The sequence below is a fragment of the Orbicella franksi genome, chromosome 15, assembly GCF_964199315.1.
Source record: "Orbicella franksi chromosome 15, jaOrbFran1.1, whole genome shotgun sequence".
NCBI lineage: Eukaryota > Metazoa > Cnidaria > Anthozoa > Scleractinia > Merulinidae > Orbicella > Orbicella franksi.
The window spans coordinates 17877254-17899596 of record NC_138159.1 but is presented as its reverse complement, the minus strand read 5'-3'; the positions used below and the strand labels follow the sequence as shown (position 1 = coordinate 17899596).

Below are 22343 nucleotides of genomic sequence, written 5' to 3'. Positions count from 1 at the left end.
ACACGCCTCTTTGTCATGTAATCAGTGCAGGATCTAGTCGGTGTCCATTACAGGTATCCCATTACAACTTATTGAAACTGGATACCTGTATTGGATGCCTACGCCATTTGCCTGTCAATTACACTTGTTTAATGGCTTCCTTCTTAATGTTTCTTTCAGTTTTGAAAGCTAATAGAGAGTGCTACTAACTTTTTTGCTCAAAGGAAATTCTCAAAAGAATTTTTCAATTTCAAAATTTGTTTACACACAATTTAGTAAAATTTAGTAATTGGACCTCACGTCATACAATTCAGGGAGCAATCATGCTGATTATTTCAAAATTGGCCTCCTGCTTTGAGCTCATCCGATTTTGAAATTACTTAATAAATGCGTGATTACTCCCCGAATTGCACTCCATTCAATCCAATTACTTAACTACTTACCAGCTCAGCCTGTTGCTCATAGAACCCAATTTCCTCCTCAACTTGTCTGTTTACCATATTTATCCACTCCTCTGTTTGGCTTGTTAATTTTTCCTTTGCCTGCAAATAGCAATATTCGCATGTTGTTTTCTGCATAGTGGATCACCACTTACATAAAAACAGCAAAGATGTAGATGTTTCAAATGCAAGAAATGTTGTAAGGTGCACAGTCACTTTTACTACCTTGTCAGTTTGGGTTTTGTTGAGATAAAGCATCTTGCTGTCATGAACTTTTCGCAATTCTTCAGATTTGTCTTCCCTGAAACAGACATACATTGTTAATTTGATCCACCTTTTAAGTTTATTTTCTTCCAAAACAGTGCCGATTATTAAACAACTGCATTAAAAAGTTCTACACTAATTCTATCTTCACTGATTTAAAATGCATACTAAACAGATTTACAAGACATTTTGTCATCTCTGTTTAGCTAATCCGTCAGGCCATTGTCAATGAAAATCTGGTGGCCTAAATAGAGGACATTACATGGCCACGCGGAGATAAAAAATTTATCTTCTCGTGTTGATAAATATTTCACAAGTTAGTGCAGCGCACAAGTGAAATATTTCTCAACATGAGAAGATAAATTTTGCATCTCCAAGCGACCATGTAATTTTCTTTTTATTATATAAAATATTCACAGTACATAACAATATTTGTGGCAATTTTCTGAAAATTTCGAAAGATTTTTCAAAATTGGTCAGAAGGCCAGACGAACAGTTCCGAACATTTCCGGTAGATTTCTGGACATTTTCCAAAGATTACCGAAAATTTCCGAAGATTGCCAAGGATGACCAAAGAAGATCAGAAGATGTTTCGATCATACACCAACAACTTTAAGTGTAGTTAAAGGGTCAGAAGATCATTATCAAAAAATGATATCTTCACAAGTGAGGATATCATATTGTTTTTATCAATTTGTTACCACTTGGTGTACCACTGACTTTTACATAATAAAGCATAATTCTTAATCAAAGTGTAAGAGTCACAAAAACAACTGAAATCCTTCTTTCACCGTTTAAAACTTATCATTGATTCATTGTTCTGAGAGCAGTCTATCACCATCTCCATTTATTTCAGTTAACTTCAATAGGTTGTGGGTAACAGTTTGGTAACCTTAAGCCTGTTAACCAAAACCTGGAGTTAAGAGGGGAGGGCAGAGGAAGTAGGAGAGAAAAGTATAGGAAACAGGACATACTGGCCATCCCCTTCCCCATGGTAGTACCACTCACCCACATCGTTTGACTGCACGCTCAAATGTTTTTATAGCTGTGGTTTTTATCTTCTCGTAGTTTGTTATCAGCTTTTCCAGTTGTCCAGTATGAACTCTCTGCATGGCCAAACGTTCCTGAAAAAATACAACATAAAATCATTGTAAAAGTAAAATAAATAAATAAATAAATTACAATATTTAGAGAGGAAGCCACATCAACCTTAGCTGGTTTTCAGGCAGGTCCTCTATCCTGGTCAAATTGGAATTTGGAGATGTTGCTTTTTGTGGCGGCAAGAAATCCGGGGAACCCTGAGAAATTTAACTCTCGGAGCAAGGCGAGAACCAACAACAAACTCAACCCACATGTGGCACTGGGCAGGAATTGAACCCAGGGCGTATTGCCGGGAAGCAAGTGCTCTCTCGACTGTGCCATCCCTGCTCCTTGCGCTCTATATAAATTCTTTCCCCACTGAAGACACAACTGGAAAAGTTCCTGATGACATCAGTTAATGGTCTACAATTGAGCTATTGCTTGGTTTTATGGACGCAAGAAAAAATTTAAAGTAGTATGTACTTACTTTTGTGTATCTCTTCAAAAGTGCTTCGTTTTCTTTCTGATGTCTTTTAAAGACCTTTAAAAATGTCTGCAATTGGAAAAAAATCATCATTGCTGGCACCAGTGAACATTCAGTAGAACTTCAATAATTGTATGCAACATTGATGAACAAATTTTGCTATTTTGTTGGTGAGAATGGTCCTCAAATGAGAATATGATTAACTGAGATTTTCTCTGGCCAAACATTGGTGAGGCACATAGTGATAAACTTTGTCATCACAGGAAATTAATTAGTACACTATAAATAACTACACAATTTTCAAGGAAGATTTTAAAAGCTTAGGGATACAACGTTTTGTCATCTGCAGTGAGTTACCTTGTCTTTCTTCAATTCTTCCACAATAACTGGAGAAAATTTGAAGTCGTCTAAACAGAGAAAGGAATGAAGTTATAAATAACCAAAAGTGCAAAGGAAAGCATATTAAGGGAGCTCCTGTCATAACATTTTTAGCAAATATCAGTCACAAGATCCTCATGTTGATGAACACTGAAATCTGAATCTGAATCTAAATCACTGTTGCATTAATAAATTTGCTTTAATTATTCACGTAGGATAATAATACACCTGCCAACTAGTGCAGTCGCCATTGCTTATTCCCTTAAAAATTGGAGAATTTGGGGAAAGTGTACCATCATGTATGTTAGTTTAACTTTTCTTTGATTGATTCAAATTTCATGTCTTAGTCAAAGTTGTCAGTAGTGAAGCAAATTTTTTAGCTAGGCATGAGAAATTGATCCATAGAAATCTGTACTATCAAAGTCTTCACCCTCCTGGCAAGAGCTTGGTTTCATTTATGTTTTCAGCAGGAAGGCAACTGGTTTTCACAGGCAAGCAAAAGTAATTGAACTGAACTTCTCTATGAGAAATACTTTCCTCTGGATGGTCAAACCAGGCCACCACAATCATCCTCACAGCTGGTCAATTTCCCTGGTGCTTGGCCCTTAAAGAAAGTGCTGCATGAGGGTAATTTAACTGGTAGGAAAAATACAAAAATTGACAACTTACGTTTCTTGGGCACATTACTCTCAATCAGCGTAAGCTCTGACGAGGATCTTGCACCACTGTAATTTAGCGTCACAACAGACTCCCGTGTCCGTGACGGGGCTGAAGACACGCCCACATTGCTGATGGAGGTTGACGATGGAGCCTTCATTTTAGATATTGAATTAGAGGATGAAGAAATCTTCATGAATGAAGGAAAATTGCTGTCTTCTTCCTGGAAACAAATACAAAATGCTAAGACACGATTCTATTTTTTGTGACATGATGCAATAATGTAACAATATTGTTTACTGCCAGTTAAAATGAAAGGCTCATTAACCTGTACCAGCATAACAGAGTTCTTAACTTTGTATTTTACATTACAAAATTTTGTCCAAAATGGCACTGTTTTGCATTACCTTGGGCTATAAAGACAACAACAACTTTGTTTACTCGTACATAAATTAACAGTTTTCCAAGAAAATATGTATCAATAGAAGGACTGAAAAATAATGTACATTTGAGTCAAGACTGAAGTAACCCAAATTCTAGTAAGTCTCCTGTTATTGTACAGTATTAGAACTTTTATCCTTACAGACCTACAAGTGATCTCACAAAAACATTACTGCAAGGCTGTAGAACTCCCCTCCCAAATGGGCTATATTGTCTCACATTCTCCAAATTGGATTGGAACTATCTTGCAGTGGAGGCTCATAGAGGGGAATAAATCATTAAAAAGAGATAAATGTCATTTGCATTAACAAAGAATTCCCAGATTAGCCTCAGTAGCAAGTTAGTTTGAGTCCAATAGCGAGAACAAAATGGTCTATTCTTGCATACAAATTCATGTACCTCATCAATTCCAAACACAACCATTTGGGCCGCTCGCTTGTCAACAGCAGATTGGTACTTTAAGGGCTCTGAGAGCTCGTCAACAATGGCTATTGGTCAAAACGAAGGCCAAATTTGCAGTTAGTATTAATCCTCTGAATAGCGTTAACTTTAACATTATTACTTACTTTACAAGAGATAAATGTAGTAGTTACCAGGTAATAAAGTGTTACTAACCTGTAAATCTCTCTGGAATGTATGTCTTAAGGGAAATTTGACAAAATAATGTTGCCAATGGCAGTGGCATGTTGTGTTCTGTTCTCAGGGAAATATGCCGAAAACCTACAAAGCGAACAAAATATGAGCACTGATGACCTGAAAAAAGAACATTACAACAATCAGAAAAGCATGAACACTTGTAATGACCATTATTTTGTAAAATGTTATTGTGCCACAAGAGAAAATCAATCAGATGTGAGAAGACTTGAAAAAACTTGAATTCTAGCTTGCCCTTCGGACAGGCAACTCTCAAATTTTGCTTGCCCAGGGCAGGTCCTTAGCTTCTCTTTCTTATTTTTATTTGGCAGATGATTTGCCTGATCCCTTGCCCATCGGCCAAAGGAGAAGGAAACATTACTTGCCCGGTAGGAAAATCTGCTTTCCTAGACGACTGGACAGCACTTTTATTGAGCCCTGTGTGGAAAAACTTCAAACCTTATTGGCAATAATCCAGCCAGTGGTTTGATTTACCATAGCATTGGTTGTGGGACAAATAATATCGTCAAAATCATTTCAAAGCGCTCACATGTTTTCTTTTAGCACAAAATTATACATTTCCCATGCCATCTCAGGTATAACTGGATACAAACAAACAATTAAAATTTACAAATATTTACAACAGCTGTCATTAACACTTTCAACATTTTTGCAGCCAACACAATTTCTTGATGCATCGTTTGATATATCATGGCCACATTAGTCACAATCCATGAATAAGATTCTCTATACAGGTTTTTCCTACAATACGTATGACCTACCAGACTGTAAACCATCTAATGGAACGACCCGCTGAGCGATGAGTTTATCATTATCATCTACAACACCAAATCTCAGGAGAGCAAGGTCTGGAAAGACAACCTGGTGACACCGAAATAAATTAATACATTTTCACACACATTTCATGTATAATAATTGTTTCTATAACAAAATTCTCAATCATGACTGGTTCTCTGGGTGCTGATTTGTCACGTTAACAGTACACGATCACATGGATGTCTAATTATAGCTATCTAATTTTAACTTTAATTTGCAATTGGATACCTGTAATTGGATACCTACTACAGTTTTTACAACTTGTGGAAAACTCTAGGCATGACTTTTTCACCCAGAAGAAGTTGTAACCTTATAATTTCAAAATTTGTTATTGAATGATACAATTAGTAATTGGACCTCGTGTCATGCAATTCAGGGAGTATTTCCTGCTCATAATTTCAAATTGGCCTCTCGCTACATACTCTACCGATTTTGAATTGAATCTATCTAATACAAACTTTCCACTGTAGAGGAGTGTTTATTAGGTACGAGGCATGTATTTGAGAGTGGGCGTTTATTAGCTCATTCACAGTGTATGTATTTACCCGTCTAAACACAAATTCTTCCTCCTCATAGACAGGATCCATTCCATTGTTTGGAACATACTTTGTCTTGTACTTCTTGCGTAACGTGTCAGTTGGAAGACCATACATGTCTACCTCCACACAAGTGCTTATCCTCTTGTCAGACAAGAACTGCCCTGAAATCACCTTCAAATACAGAAACAAAATCAAGTCACAATATTATTATTACTAATAATTGCTCATGCCATACACCAGTCAAAAACTCTTCAGGAACAAATCAGTGGAAGAAATTATAAACAAAGGTATTAGTTTCTAAAGAAACTCTTGAGCTGTATCAGTGGGTGGGTGAAACATTTAGCTATTTAATGTCAATTTGAAGTTGATAAAGGTATATTGACCGCAATGGTGAGTTAGTAAAGCTAATGTTTCAAGCATTAGCCCTAACTGCTCACAATGTAAGTTTCACATTCGGGGAGTAAGTTGTAATGAAACTTGAAAAGAAGAGGTGGCGAATGGTTCTTCAAAAGTCACGAGTACCGCAAAATTTTTGTGTCTCGCAATCATTTTTGGTAGTTATATAAGTTTATGTCTTGCAGTATCAATTGTTTTACACAGCTGTTTCAATTCGCACTCTCAATTTTTGCAAGGCTAAGAATTTCTCGAAGTACCAGTTTGTTCATTCGCTTTTTACCAAATGACATCTGAATGTCTGAGAACCTGAACATCTTGACCTCGCATTTAAAATACTTTGAAGCCTCAGTCTCACTATTGAGGAAGTAAAAATGTCTTGGGCTCACAAAGAAAAACGCTTGTTTCACGAAGTCTCATATTTACCATTCACAACCCCTAGAAGAAGATAATAACTTTTCATGTAAGAGCGATACTCACCTTGACAGTCACTGAAGCAGCAACCATTCCATCGATTACTGTTTCAGTAAATGGATCGAACTGCCGATCAGTTCGACACATCAGATCTGGCTTGAGGAGGTACCTGAAAGTTGCCAAAATGACAATGACATCTGAGAAATACTACATTCCTCTACAGTACAAAAAAGAATCCTGCATACAGCAAAAACTGTAAATTAATTATACAATTTAGAGAATCAAGCTCTCCTTCACCAATCAGGCTCCAGGGTTAAAATTTTTCAATGAAGTAAATTTCAGGCAGAATTCTACTAAAACAATTACCTTTGGCTGAATCAACTATCACCTCATAGCAATTAAGAGCGAGTAATGTAATTGTTAAAATAATAGTATTTCATATACTGTAATGAGAAAAAAATCTGACCAAGAGCTACATACCCACATCTTTTGTTGTATTCAAATTTTCCATCGTTCAGTTGAAAAGCTAAGTCTGTGGAGGTCAAAAGGTTCATACATTTTTTTTTCCACTAACGTCTCTCAATTAATCTAGATATTGATAGTAATAGAATATACACTGACATCAACTGCAATAATATTATTTTGATTTAATATTATCGTAGTGATTCCTGATACCCTCCATTTCACATAATAAGTCGAATTATTCATGCATACTTACCATCTGTTGGGAGACAGACAGTCATAGATGAGGTCATTAACATTCTTTTTTGTTTCTTAATTATGTAAAACAAATGCGGTGTAGATTCCACGTTGCTGCGTGTCTGTTCAGAGATAGATCACAGAAGACCTCAAAACGTGGCAAGAGCATGTATCACTGACGCACTTGGCCTTCACCTAGCATACCATGTTTTTGTTCTTACTGCATTTTGACGTCATCTTTGATCTGTTACTTAACAGACACATGGAAAAATGGAATCTATTAGTTTTGATAAGGACAATTCACAGTTTTGTTGATACCTGAAGTTTGAAAGTTGAGTGAAACCATTTGGCAACCAACATTCCAGAACACCTAGTAATGGAAGGTGAAAATACCATGAGAATGAAAATAGAAATATTGGGTGATTTCCATTATCCCAGAACAACCAGTCAGACACCAGCAGGACTAACCAAGCAAAATGGAAAGACATTTCCAATTAAACCAGTGCAACCGAGAGGAGTGGCTATTGTCATTTTCTATTTCTTTTTCCAATCCCACACGTAAGTGAAAATCTACTGAAGAGAAAAAGGGCAAACCAGTTTGTCAAAGTGGAACGATGAATACCATGCTGACTATTCTGACCAATCCGACCAATCAAAGAGGACCACCTCCAAAAGAGGTCCCAATTATTCCAGTCAGAACAAACTGAATCAGACCTTTCCATTTGACTTTTGAACGAGATTTACGGAATGTTCAGCATAATGGAGAGCACCCATTGTTCATCAATGACTAGTTGCATCTAAGAAATAGAAAACAGTTCTTATGACATTCCCCAGCCATTCCCAAGTCACAAACTCGAAACAAAATAGAAACTGGAACCATATCGGTCTTACCTGTGGCATGTAATTGCTTGAATCAACTCTACTTCCTTTGGGATAAATCCTAGACAGTTGCCGTTTGTTATATCTAAATTAACAGTCAAGATTTTTTTCAAAATACAAATTTTTCCATCTATTTAGTACTTTTTTCATCAACACGGAAAAGTGATTAAATTACTGGTACATATTTTTACACTTGTTTGGCGTGATGATGGAATACATTTTGAGTATTTAATTTTATTTATTTTTGGGCTTTTTTTCACGCACTGCTTCTTAGAGTTGACATACTCTCCCAGGTTTTGATTTTCTGATTGCCTTAGGCTAAAATCTCCATAAGGGATTTAAAAATCTCAGTCATACACCAGTCCCGAATCTCAAAATTCTATGGCTGTTGTGGAGCAGCCATATGTGGGTTGAGTTGGTTGCTGGTTCTCGCCTTGCTCTGAGGGTTAAATTTCTCAGGGTTCCCCGGATTTCTTCCCTCCCTAAAAAGCAGCATCTCCAAATTCCAATTCGTCCAGGATAAAGGACCTGCATGAAAACAACCAAAGGCTGATGTGGCTTCCTCTCTATACATATTGTAAATTTATTTCTTTATTTTCTATTATTAAAACATTTTATATATTTATTTTAGGAGATATCCTAAATCAACTTCCACAAAAGGATACTTCACAAACTCTACTGGACTTGCTTTCAACAAACCAAAACCTGTTGACTCATTGAATGAAGAGATTTGATAGGACAAGTTCTTTTCTGCAAAAACAAACGTCAAAATGCTAAGAGCTGTGTGATCTACAAATTGTAATGCATTGACAGTGGAAAAGAATACAATAATTGTAAAACAGCTAGAGCACTTAACAGCAGGCCCAATGAACACATCAACATTGCATGATCAAAAACTACTACAGTTTGGGAAGACCTAAAAGAAACAGGCTATGCTTAACCCATTGACTCCCAGAGCTTTATGTCAAAAATGCAATTTTGGAAATTTTGGAGATTTCACCCTTGATATGAGCCAAATTAGATCCAACCTATTCAAAAAGACATTTGCAACATGACAACATGCCTTTTTTCAACACTAGCATCACGTTTTAGGAGATGTTTGCTCAGGCATGAGCAGAAATCAAAATTTGGAGATTCTGATTTCAAAATGTCATCAAAATGTAAATTCTCTTTGAAGGTGCCATCATTACGTCAACAGCTCGCGCTTGTTCTGTGTTTCAATCAAATTCTGAAATAGCTTCTGACAGGAAATTATCATTTATCAAGCTGAACATTTTTAAACAGACTCACTAGACTACTGAGGCTAATTTCACTTTCCCAAAATGTCACTGAACTTCTATTTTCACTTGCCCAAGAGCAAAATTTACTTGCCCCAGGCAGTCGGACTCAGATTTTTTCCTGCCCTGTGAGATTATCATTAACACAATTTGAACTTACTCTCTGCTTCGTCAAATCCACTGAATGACACAGGATGAATATAATTCACCAGGGATGACAAGTAGGGATGGATACTTCCTGCAGTTGTGGTAGAACTGTATTGACTAAGGAATTCCATATCCTCGGGAGTGAGGCTAGCAGCTCTTGACGTCTTTGAAAAAACATCCAATAATTACAAATTAAAAAATTACTAATACCGGTAGTTACATTAGGTTTTGTGAAACATTTGAGAATGAAAATTGAAGATAGTAAAACTGAACAACATTTCTATGACTCCACACCATCATAAACAAGTGCAAAGTACATGATGGAATTGACTATAATGTAAACTGCTGCTTACACCACCTCCCCCCCCCCCCCCTCTCTTCCCCCACTTTTACATCCCCAGTTATAGGTCCATCTGTCTGTAAACCAAAAAGTACATCCAGTTATAAACCTCCCTCTGGCTTTCCTTGTTTTGAATTTGTTTTATTATGATGTTTGAAAGCTTAATTACCAGTTTAAATGAAAAACCTTTTTCAATCAACATGTCCAGTTACATGTATGTAGCTCATTTCAAAAAGCTCTTTTATTCCAGTTATAAGCCTGATCGAATACACGCCCAATCAAACTTGTTTTTGTAAGAAAAATGTCACATAAGGACTCATTCTAAAACAGAGAAAAAAGACAATGCAACTTGGAAAAGGCCAAGCTATACCCAGGGGGACTCCCATATAAAAAAGAAGGGGGTGCTCGTCATACCTTTTAGGGGTTAAAAAATGGTTTTGGTACCTCTTTGGGTGTCCCTACTCAAAAGGTCCACAGCAGGAGCTTTTGCAGCACTTTTTTTGGGTATTGAGCCAAAAAACTATAACAGGAGATAATGTGTGGTTTTAGAACTGGTACCTTTTAGGGGTGAAAAAAATTTCATGCCACGCCCACAAAACAGGATCTTGGTACCTCTTAGGGGTTCTTTTCAAAATTTCCAATGAGCACCCCTGTCCTTTTGTGTGGGAGGCACCCCGAGGGCTATACGTGTCACACACCTTCTTTCCCCCCATGTTTAACCTCAGTGAACTCCCAAAGCTTGCTAGTTTTTCTTCTCGCTTCTTAAACTCACTGATGGAGTCTCTTTCCTCATCGTCTTCAGGATTAGACTCCACACTCTGGGTACTCGCATTGCTTTCTTTTCTCCCATAAACAAATTTTGGGTCGTAAGAGTCTCTGCTGCTTCTTGAAGAGGCTCCAGAATTTGTTCCTTGCACTGAAGGATGTGTCCGTTTACTGTCCACTTTGCCGTTGCATTGGATAACAGAGGAATTGATTTTTCCATTCGGTTGGTCATTGTTTTCAGACTCTAAATCAGTGAACAACTTTCTTGTGTCGGACTTTAATGAACTATCATCAGAATCCTCGGCGTTCACAGGACAATCATTTTCAGTTGCGTCAGAAACCTCTTGTATGGACTCAAGGCCACCATTGTTTCTGTATGGTTTATGAACAACCGCAACTTCCTTAGCACTAGTTTCTTCTTTGGTTGTGGGAAACTCGTAACATGTTTCTCCACTGTCTGTCACGGTAACTGTAGGCGTGACAGAAAGACTGTCACTGTCTGTGGAAGCATCAGAGGCTGCACTCAAAGTCGAACCTAGTGAAATTCCTGATGTGCGAGTTCCAGGATGAAAGTTTACATCCTCACTAGTTCTTGATGAGCGTGAACTGCTTTCAGAACTACAATTGTCCGCAAGCATCTCAATACCTTGCATTTCAAGAAAGTTTCTACTGTTCCGAGACAACACAAAGGAGTTTTCCATATCCTTTGACACACCATTCAAACCTGCTTCATTCAAAATCTTTGACAGAAGAAAATTTGAGTACTCTGACACAGAGCTATATTGAGCTATGTCGTCAAGTGTGACTTCCTTGTCATCAGGCGAAGATTCTTCTGCCGCAGTTGAGGTAGATTCTCGTAAAAGATCATTGCACACTTTCTCACTGTATGCCATGATTTTGTTGAACTCCTCGCAACTTATGGATCGTTCACGAGAATCACTTTCGTTATCACTTTCCTGAACTTCATCCTCCTCCTCAATCTCGTCATCAATGATTGCCGTTTCCTTTATGCTTCCACGATGAAATCCTGTAGTGGATGAATGAGTAATTATAAAATATTAATCTTAATCGATAATTTTTATCTATGAAGAACAGACCTTTTTTACAATATTCTTGTAGAACAGGTTTTAAGGGTTTTCTTTAATTAGGTTTTTTTTAGTTTTTAGTATTTAACAATACTTTGTAAGGTGCATTCCATCATATAAATGAAATTTGCCATATAAAAATTTCAAAAATTGTTAAGTTCAGTTCTGCACTTTCAATCTGTTGAACATTGTGTTCCTGCTAGAAAAATAATCAAAAACATACCTGAAGTATCTGTAGCTTCAAAATCACTAAAAATGTCACTGTAATCTAAAAGAAACAAAATTTGGGTAATAAATATTACACAGATGAACATATGTAAAATCATATATTTGAACTGCAGAGAAAGATGAATGGTCATTGCAGTGTAAACATACAAATTAAGCAGCTGAGAAATTAAATAATTTTTTGAATTTTTTTTCACAACTGCTAAATAAGTTGAGTATATTACGGTGATGCACTTGCCACCGTCACCAAAATTATTGTTTTTGCCACATTCATCAAGTTTTTGCGGCTCTTCTAAGCCTGTTATGTGTATTCACTTGACGTAAAATTTTGTCAACAAACCTGGCAAAAAATTTTGTCACATTCGCTACTTCCCCCAAATTCGTCATTTTTGCACATTCGTCAACTGTTTGGGGCTCTTCTAAGTATGTTATGTGTATTCACCCATTAAGTTGGTCAGCAGGTTTGGCAAAATGCCCTCAGATTTGCCTTTTGACAAAATTTCCATAGTTTGGCTGATTTTGTCAAATCCACCAATATCATCGGCAATATTTTGTCCAATCTGCCATTTTTGTTACTGCACGCATATCAGCACATATCTCATTTTCTTTTAGGTGACTATCATAAGGGGACTCTATAGTTACATATAAATTTAGGGAACATCCGTGGTTGTCACTCAGCACCGACTGCCAGTGAAACTCACTGGCTGAGGAAGAGGTGATCAATGGCTGAAGTTTGGGTGGCAATCACTTGGTAAAGGACAACAAACGGTTTTTAGGTTACCCATGTACAATCATTTGATATCTGAACTATATAGAAACGGCTAAATCATCTAAATGAAAGTTTGGAATAAATTTCTGACTACCTAGAGTGTCGGTGCCACTATAACGAGTAAAGTAACTGAAATAAGATCTTGTATTGAGCACTTGTTTAGCATGCATGCATGCATGCACGCATGCATACATACATACATACATACATACATATACTTTTTGCTGAGGCAGGTTGGTTTGAGGCAACCTAAAGGTTGGTGGGGACCTGCCAGAAACTTAATTAAAAAACTATTTATAACAAAAACTTGGTACTTAATTTACAAAACTTAACAAAAATTTAAAAATACAGAAAGTCCGTTTGCTTTGATGTTATCTGACAGGCTTCTTTTTCAAATTGAATTTGTTCTAGTATCCTTGATGCCTGTCTAAGTTTTTGTTTAAAAAGCTGTAGGGAGGAAGCATCCTTGATGGCTTTAGGTATTAAATTCCAAGCTATGGGTCCTCTGTACCTTACACTATTTCTGCCAAGGTTGCTATTGTACCGTACATTCAAGAAGTCATTAATACGCCTTAAGTTATAATTATTGTCGGTGTTGCGTACTTCGAATAGGGCTGTGAGTTGATCAGGTAAACTATCGTGGAAAACCTGATACATTATAGAAGCGAGCCTACGCTTGTAAATATAGCCTAAAGGTTTCCATTTAACAAGGTCAAGTACGTCAGAGTCAGGAGTTTCGCTGGGCAGCTTATAGATTAGTTTGGCAGCTTTTAAGTGTAAATGTTCCAATACTTTAAAGGTAGATGGTGAGCAGGATCCCCAAATAGCAATGCAATAAGTGATGCTTGGGACAATCCCTTTGAAATATATTTCTTCTAGTACACTTGAGGGAAGGCCTTTAAACTTTTTCAGGAATTTTAGCTTTCCTCCAAACTTAATGTGCAGTGCTTTTACTTGTGGTTTCCAGTTCAGTTTATAGTCAATTTCAATGCCCAAGCAAGTGGATTTAGTGTTGAAGTACATGTAAGAATATCCGAACATTAGAGGTCTCATTTGACCAACAAAAGCATGGCTGGAGATCAACATTGCCACGGTCCTGCCAGTGTGAACAGTGAGATGATTCTTACAGCACCACACTTTGAAGTCCTTTAAGATTAGGTTTAACGCATCAACAATTTCTTCGACTTCTTCCCCAATATAATAGATAATAGTGTCATCTGCGAACATATGAATACATCCAGTTTCGGATGTATTCATATGTTCGCAGACGACACTACTATCTATTATATTGGGGTCTTCTCCTTCCGTGTACTGTGTCCGCCAAATGCAACGTTTGGTAGCCCTGTAAAGCATTGCGAAAGATTGGGGACAAAAATTTTGTTCCAGGTCTCTCACGAAAAATGATGACTGGCTCAATGAAAATCTTAGCTGGGAAACTATTTTCTTAGCAACAACCCTGAGACCTATGGGAGAATTACGACGACAAGCACCATCCATCAGGGGACTAACTGTATCTAAATGAAATGTGAAACATTCCTTGTTCCCACCTTCTTCCTGTTCTGGTTTGAGTTTCTTGTTCTTTATGATTATCCTTCTCTTTAGATGGCTTGGTGATGGAAGAGGTCTGCCTTCTTCAAGCTTAATGGAAAAAAGGATGGAAACTCATAAGGGGAGTTAGATATTAAACCCTGCAAGATAAGTCACCTTGCCCCTCCAGGGCTCAAAAAAATGCTGTCCACTCATCCAGGACAAGTACACTTTCCTGTCGGGCAAGTTACTTTTCATTCGCACTTGCCTGATGGGCAAGGGCCAAGTCAAATCATAAATTATGCCAACTTCATCAAGAATGTAACTTGAACTTTGCTACAGCTGTGAAAACCATATTGGTCAGCAGAATCAACAAGACGAAATAGGAAGCGAGGGAAGGAATGAAGGAAGGATCAAGTGAATCTCCCATCCATACCTGCAACTTAGATTTTCCAAATTAAAAAGAAATCAGACTTTCTCAGGGCATGCACAATTAGAGATCTACTTGTCCAATGGGCAAGCTGGAATTTGAGGTTTGTTCCAGCCCTGCCCTCAAACCAAAGGCTGGGTGAGAGAATGGCAGTGCAGGAATAGTGCATTGTGAGTGATGTAACATAAAATAAACTCACTGGATGACTGTCCAAAGGCAGTTTCAGAAGCATGTCACCAAAGATGTCAGAACAATAGAGAGCCATCTTGTACTGCTGCGACTTGCTGCAAATACAACATAAAGGAAAATTTGCAACTATCATGAATATTAAGGTATCAATGATCATCACAGTTATATACACAACTTAAAGGAGCTACATCTCAGTTTGCACATTTTTAAAAGTTTAGCCTCAATATTTCAAATTCGTTGTTTGCAATCCCTGTTAGTCTTCTCCATCCTTAGCCATCCTTGTTCCTTTATGGTTTATCATTATTTCTTTGGTGTTTTTCTATCTTATTAAACTGTTATTTTCAGGTTTCGTACCATTTAAAGGTAATTTTGTATGTGGCCAAAATAACTCAAAATACCGTGACTGAGCTCCTTTAAGCAGCTGTGAAATTAAAGCCTGAAAAAAATTCAGGCCTCAACAGGATTCACACCCACGACCTCTGCAATACCAGTAGAGTGCTCTACTGGTAGAGTACTGTACCATTGTGTATATAACTGCGATGATCATTGATATCTTCATATCTTTCTCCGCAGTTCAAATATGTGATCTTTCATATATTCACTTGTATCATGAATATTATCTCTCACCAAAAGTATGATAAATGAATAAATCCCAGGGGTTTCATTAAGGGAACAGGGACAGCACAAGAGATCAGTTTGAATATTTCTCACATCTCCTTCACCATCATAAACAAAGCACCAATACCTTCGTTAAGCAAAACAAAAACAAAAAATTAAAAAAAAAACATTACCTGCAGTGATTCTCAAAGGACAGTATCACAGGGTACTCTGATGTCACAAAGGCTGAGTCACGTATCGCTTCTATCACATCCTGGAATTGTCAAGAACAGTAGTATTAATCACTTGGCTCCTATGTGGATTATTTGAATCGCATGCAGTCTTACTAACTAAAGGCTATGTTCACACTTGCTGTGTGAGTACGATTGTTACTGCTCACTAATGTAAACACACCTTTTTTCCAAGTACTCACACCAGAATTCCTGGACAGAGCTCATGCTTAGGTTCAATGTGTCGACCTTGTAGTCGAGCACTTAATGGTAGTTGGGTACTTGGAGTACCCAGTGTCTGAACGCAACACTATTTTGGCCGGCACCCATGCCAGACACCAGTGCTCAGGCATCAAGTGTGAACACAGCCTAAGAGAGATATTGAGCGTTTTCACTCACATGGCCAGCAGCCATGCAAATTTATCGAAACAAAAGAAACTGTTTACATAAGAAAAGAGTTGAACTCCCACAGGATTGTTTTGGAACACCATTATGGTTGTCATGACGTTATGTGAAAATGCTCTGGAGTGTCCTTTCAGTCAGACATAGCTCTTATTGGAGTTCTTGTGGGTGTTCTGTTCTAAATCAGCAGCTATAACATTAGCAGTTTTCAAAATTGGTATATAATAAACTGTTTTGGACTCCTCTCAACAGGTGCCACACCAAAGCAGCCACCTATTTTAGATCTTATTGAAAGCACTGTATGCATTTACATGTACCTAACACATAGCCCTGTAGAGTCTGCACATATAACATTATTTTATAACACAAGGGGAAGGTGTAAAGACCTATTAATGACAGTTTGCTGGGCTCCTGATTGAGCAGTCCAGGGTCATTGTGTGGTGTCCTTCAGCGAGACGCTCAACTCTCACAGTGTCATCCTTCACTCACAACAACACGTGTAGGGTATTACTAATGTAAAAGATAATTTAATCTGACACTTGCCTTGAACATGATGTTAGTACACATTGCTTTACCGTGTGTTATAATGGGTTCATCACCAGGTCCGTCCCAGCAATCCAGCTCAATGCACCTTAAATACGAAACAACTCAAGTAAGGAAAACCATTTTATCTCTACCACACATTATTAATTTCTTGAAGTGTCTGCTTATTGCAGGGTTTGTGCAACACAATGGCTTAATATTGGTGTCTGTGTCCGCTTAACAGAGGTGTCTGCTGAATGCAGGTTTATCTTACAGTAAATGTGGGAAGAAAATTTAGAGACTCAAGCTGGTTTCCACTTAATAGAGGGTGTCTGCTTAATATGGGGTCTGCTTAATACAAGTTTCACTGTAACACGATATAGAATACTTAGGTCAAAAGTTAATGGGATGTGAGATACTCAGACCTCCTTAAAGGAAGTGTCAAAAGTAATGATCTGATCTTTAATTTGTTTCACTTTGGGCACCTTACCGACAGCCTGCCAGCAGACATTGTCTATACATCTCCACTGAGGACTTGCCACCAAACTGGCGCCCTACCAAAGTCAAGAAAACAAGCCTTTATAACTTCTCTATGGCAAAGTGATAAAATTGTCATAATAGTATTAATGAAGTGAGACATTAGCAACTCACCCACGAGGTATGTGTTGTGTGACGAGTTAATGAAGTAGTGAGAGAGAGGCTGAGTCATGTCTTGATAAATTTCCACTCTGTTTGGCATCATGAGAAGATTGTCCTCACTCAACAGATATCTCGTCAGCCCATTAACAGTGATACGATCTGTCAAAATACCAGATTACTTAATTTAACATGATCAAAATCCATATGTTTACAATCAAGATGGGAGACAACAATGAAAGGAGTTCATATCAGGGGTTTCATAAGGTTTTCAACAGGACAGCAATTAGTTTTCAAATGAAAGTAAAACCTTAGGAGCTGAACTTCTTTATGTATGAAAAGAATGACAAAACTGGGCAGGCAAAATAATTCTTGCAACTGGTCAATTTGCCTAGTGCCCTGCCATTAGTAGAATCCTCTGTAGACCTGATCATACTTGAAGAACCTGTGGAAGGTGTGGAACTGAATAAAGCAACAAGCTTGTTATGGGTGTGAAGATCAATACAAGGCTGTTTACAATTCGACATAACATTTGAAACGGCACACTGCATGATAAAATTCTCAGAATTGGAATAAAAACAAAACCGATAACAAAGCTTTTTTGCGTAGTATTGTGTGGCAGTATAACAAAATAACTTGTCCCATATCTGGCCACAAATTTTCAGTTAAAATATTTTTCATTTTAGCAGAAATGCCCAGTCAGAGTGTCTGACCAGGCTAAGCTTTTACCTGTCAAAACCTCAAATTTACCAGACAATCATCCAATGACCGACTGTTACTTGCAGGCTTGCAAACGCCTTTCAATAAAGTCAAGAAAGAATCATTATCACTGTAAGTTGCAAGCATCTTCTCTACTTCAATACCTCTTCGAAGATTGTCCAGGGATTTCTCGTATTTCCAGATCAGTGACAGGGCCTTCTCTTTGTTGTAGTACGGATAAAGTATCTCGTTCAGCCGAGGATCCCTCTGTTCCTGGTTCAGGAAATTCATCAGCTGATTTACATTAAGGAAAGGTGTTTTACCTCCACCCCTGCAAACAAATTGTTCGAAGGACAATTAATAGCTGAATTTATTTCATATACTTAAACAGGATATAACAAGGAAAAGGACAAAAAAAACCCAGTGATCCACACAAGGTACTGTATGTAGTCAGCAACACTGAGAACATATGCATGTGCATATGCGCCATGATTCCAAGTGCTCTCAGGAGAAAAGCATCAGCAATAATAATTATAATTATAATAATAATAATAATAATAATAATAATAATAATAATAATAATGTTTTTTGGCACATTTAAAAAACTCAATGCACTTACATTACTATGAAAAATAAATTAGTTAATTCCTAACTGAAAATAGCGTGTGCTTTTTTGTCTGATTATGTTGAACGTGTCCCGAATACTAAGACCTGATAATTTTCTCCCACTCCACCTGCCCCTGTCCATCCCTCCCTTTTTTTCCACTGCTTATGGGGCTCTTTACAGGTTTGCCAGGATTTGCCAACCATGAGGCATTCCTCACTTTCCAGAATGTTTAAACCTGACAGTTTTCTCCCATTCCACCTCTGCATTACCCCCCCCCCCCCCACTTCTCTTCAGTGCCTATGGCCATTGGCAAGGGGGGGTGGTGACTCTTTGCAAGCTTGCCAGGATTTGCCAGGCATGAAACATTTCTCACTCTAGGAGATGGCTGAGCCAAAGTGGAAGTTACTGGATCTCCCAACCATCCAACACCCATTAATTTCAACAATTAACAATACTTTACACAACAACCTCAGAAGTGTAGCAGCTCTCGTAAGCTTGTAACTCTTATTTGTCGTCATTGCAGCAACTATTGTTGTTTTGGGGCTAGGGGGCACTGTTTCTGTTGTTTGTTCTACTGTCCTCTGAAAGGGTATCAAGCCATTCATGTCATTCATTCATGAGAGCTGCTACATGACCCAACAACCTAAGGAAAAGGCCAAACCATACATGCAGAATGCAGACAATTAGGGAATGCTTCTTTCCGCCTTACCATTTGAAACAAAGGTGTTCAATTTCTAGCCTGCCACACACTTTCAAGTAGAGTTGGTAGAACTGCTCAAAGTTGAAATTTTCACAATCCAGTTCATCCATCTGATGGATAAAAAAACAAAGTACTTCACATGCATCAACTGCAAGACAACATCCTCCCCCTCCTTCTCTTTGTCCCATGAACCATGTATCCTGGGGGGATACTCTGTAAATCTTTGGGTGGGGGTGTACCACTGGGACACTGAAGCCCTTACCCTATACTAGAACATGATCAGCTTGACTTTGCATCCCTGTTCAAGACTAGGCCCTAAAAACCCGTATCTCATCCCAGACTAGCTATTTTCCAAGCAGAAACTTTATCACTATCATAGTACAACATACACTAACTAAACCAATATCTTACTAAGTCACTTCCGAGTTTCATTTTCTATTATACAATCGCGAGTAAAGATATACACTAGCCACTTTCACAGTAAATTAAACCCTATCCTAGACTAAACTGACTGAAAACCATACCCTCCACAGCAGCAAAAACCTATATAGCTCATATATGGAAGTAACCCCTACCCCCGGCAGGAGAGGATGTCAAGACTTCAAAGGTGCAAGACAAGAGAAACTAGAGGTTCAATTAAATCCAATGTGCTTTTAGGTTGATGAAATGCAGTTGGTATGTTCTCCAGTTTTCTTATATACAGTCAAATGTATTGTCTTCAACTGTACTTTACAACTGAATTGAAAATTCATTACCACAGGGTTTGAAATTAACGGTTGTCCCATTGAAACATATGAAGGGGTAACCAAATCTTAGGAAGTGTAGGAAGTGGTTGCTGCCTCCTCAAAAGAATGTTTCTACATCAGGTTGGCTTTTAGCATTTCTTACCTTTCCACAAGGAAGTTTCATGGCTTCAAGCCCCTCTAGGACTCGCTGTTCATACTTTCCAACATTGAGGCATTTGCAGATGCTAAAAGGGAGGAAGAAGCAAAACAACCATTGGTAAGTCTAATTATCACAAATCTCAGATGGTAATAAGGAAATGAAGAAACATCATAGGTGTATGACAGGTTATTAGATTGAATGCGTGTTTTTAAATGCAGTCGAACCTCAACTAATGACCACCTATCTATAATGACCATGACAGACAGTTAATACATTTCACTCTTATTTGACATCTTTTACAACATTCATCTAATAATGCTAAATTAAACATTTTTTGAAACAAAAAGTTTCAACACTGAAAAAAAACAGTTTCATTTTACACCCCTACCTCCCCATAATGACCACCCCTCTACAACAGCCACTTCCTCTGTCCCCACCGTTGCAGTTGTGGAGAGGTCTGACTGCACTACAAAGCCAGCCATAGCGCTACATGTATTTATTTGTCTCAACAGACTTTCTTTAGCATTAGTTTTAAAGGAGTGAAAGACTGGCTCAATCAGATGTACATGAAGGTGTGACTTTCAAGACTGTTTTAAGATTGCCAAAAGTGTCTTCAACTTGCATCCAGCAACGTTTTTTGCACCCGTAATAAATCTTTAAGTTACTTCTTTTTACTGTGTGATGACAAGTACAGTGTATCAATGGTCTGTTCAGGAATGAAGAGAAGCAAATTACAACAGCTTACCTCTTGACAGAAATCTTGTTTGAAGGACTCACCAAGTGGGTTGTCAGTTTAACATAGCTGAAAGAAGAAAACAGTTAATTTAAGATTTCTGGAACACTACACAGAGCATTTTCACATGACATCAGGTGTCTAAATTGGTGTACCAAAATAATGAAATGATAGCCATGTTGGTGTACCAAACCAATCCTGTGGGAGTTGAAGTATTTTCATGTGGCTAAACATAATTTAGGCAAAGTGAATCTCATGTCAATGCAGCCAGTGGTCACCCCCATTAGCATACGTGCCCTACGGGGTGACCTCAATAGCTTGCAACTCGTCTTGTGGCCTGTATACATTTTGTCACATTGCAGCTGATTTTTGAGGATCATTTATGAATTGAGCTGATCTTTACAAATCTCTGGCTGCCAATATTCGAGCAATTCCTAATTTTCTGTGAATTGGTGCAAATTCTTGCTCCGTTATGATTCATGGGTTTCAGTAAGTATAGGGTTACATTGTGGCTATATGTAAGTAACTTTCTAAACCCACTGCCCCACATTTGCCTCACTGATTATAATGAACTGATAAAAACAGAATAATCTGAGTCTTTGTGGTCTGAATCAATAACCACTAGGCTTGGAACTAATCATTAATCTAATAGCTCCAGGGATGTACATGTGGCTGAGAAAACACTAAGCTCATTAACAAACCCAGCTGGCTCTTCTACCATTTGCAACTCCAAAGGTACTTATGTTATACTTACTTAAAACTTACACTACTTATACTTACACTACTTCCAATACATTTATTACAATACAATTACACTAAGTAAGTTCCTTTTCAGTATGTGAAATTAGCCAGCAGCCACCATATTGCTCACATGTATCACACTAATAAACTTATTGCAGCAGGGATAGACATCTTTTTGTCTGAATCTATGGCCCCTGGTCTTGCATGATAGTTTGTAAATTAACCTATGTTAACCCACTGATGGAGATAACCATCTCTTTTAATGGAGCAACTCAGCAGCCAGCAACAGTCATTAATTAACATTGTAAATGAACTCTTTTTCATTCACCACACAAATAAAAATGGATCTTTCAGTCCAGAGAAATAGCTTTGCATCACATTTCAATAACCACAACAACAGCCAGTTAATGGTTTTAGAAGGAGAGCAGCTCTGTCAGAGTAAAGCGTGTTGCCCAAAAGTACTGTATGATAGCCCAAGTTCATACAGGGGAATGCGAAACCTAACAAAGTTCTTTGTTGCATGGTTTACAAGTATAATTCAAGCATAGTGTATGAGCTCAAACAAAAGATTGTCCACATGGTTTTAACTTTCCAACATAACTCTTACTAGCTTTGTTTACTCGTTTGAAGTTTACAGAGCATCATAAAAATTCAGTCTATTAACTATGCCCAGGTCCATCAAGTTCTATAGCATACATGTATTGGTCTGTAGTCAGTCAC

General features: G+C 37.8%; 1 protein-coding gene across 1 annotated transcript in view; it reads right to left on the bottom strand.

Moving 5' to 3' along the window:
* The window catches only part of LOC145470376 (1-phosphatidylinositol 4,5-bisphosphate phosphodiesterase beta-4-like), a 36756-nt gene that overhangs the window by 5928 nt on the left and 8485 nt on the right, over positions 1 to 22343 (bottom strand). The window contains exons 6-33 of the mRNA XM_081454204.1: positions 20895 to 20951; positions 20153 to 20234; positions 19274 to 19374; positions 18122 to 18288; positions 17274 to 17420; positions 17113 to 17176; positions 16644 to 16731; positions 15663 to 15742; positions 14882 to 14966; positions 14273 to 14363; positions 11955 to 11999; positions 10580 to 11673; positions 9555 to 9705; positions 8783 to 8867; positions 8130 to 8202; positions 7557 to 7608; positions 7020 to 7071; positions 6606 to 6708; positions 5739 to 5903; positions 5139 to 5238; positions 4339 to 4443; positions 4123 to 4211; positions 3295 to 3505; positions 2605 to 2654; positions 2251 to 2316; positions 1692 to 1807; positions 645 to 720; positions 423 to 521 (exon numbers count right to left, since the gene is read on the bottom strand). Coding sequence (XP_081310330.1) covers positions 423 to 521; positions 645 to 720; positions 1692 to 1807; positions 2251 to 2316; positions 2605 to 2654; positions 3295 to 3505; positions 4123 to 4211; positions 4339 to 4443; positions 5139 to 5238; positions 5739 to 5903; positions 6606 to 6708; positions 7020 to 7071; positions 7557 to 7608; positions 8130 to 8202; positions 8783 to 8867; positions 9555 to 9705; positions 10580 to 11673; positions 11955 to 11999; positions 14273 to 14363; positions 14882 to 14966; positions 15663 to 15742; positions 16644 to 16731; positions 17113 to 17176; positions 17274 to 17420; positions 18122 to 18288; positions 19274 to 19374; positions 20153 to 20234; positions 20895 to 20951 — 3694 coding nt within the window. The remainder of the gene's footprint in view (positions 1 to 422; positions 522 to 644; positions 721 to 1691; positions 1808 to 2250; positions 2317 to 2604; positions 2655 to 3294; positions 3506 to 4122; positions 4212 to 4338; positions 4444 to 5138; positions 5239 to 5738; positions 5904 to 6605; positions 6709 to 7019; positions 7072 to 7556; positions 7609 to 8129; positions 8203 to 8782; positions 8868 to 9554; positions 9706 to 10579; positions 11674 to 11954; positions 12000 to 14272; positions 14364 to 14881; positions 14967 to 15662; positions 15743 to 16643; positions 16732 to 17112; positions 17177 to 17273; positions 17421 to 18121; positions 18289 to 19273; positions 19375 to 20152; positions 20235 to 20894; positions 20952 to 22343) is intronic.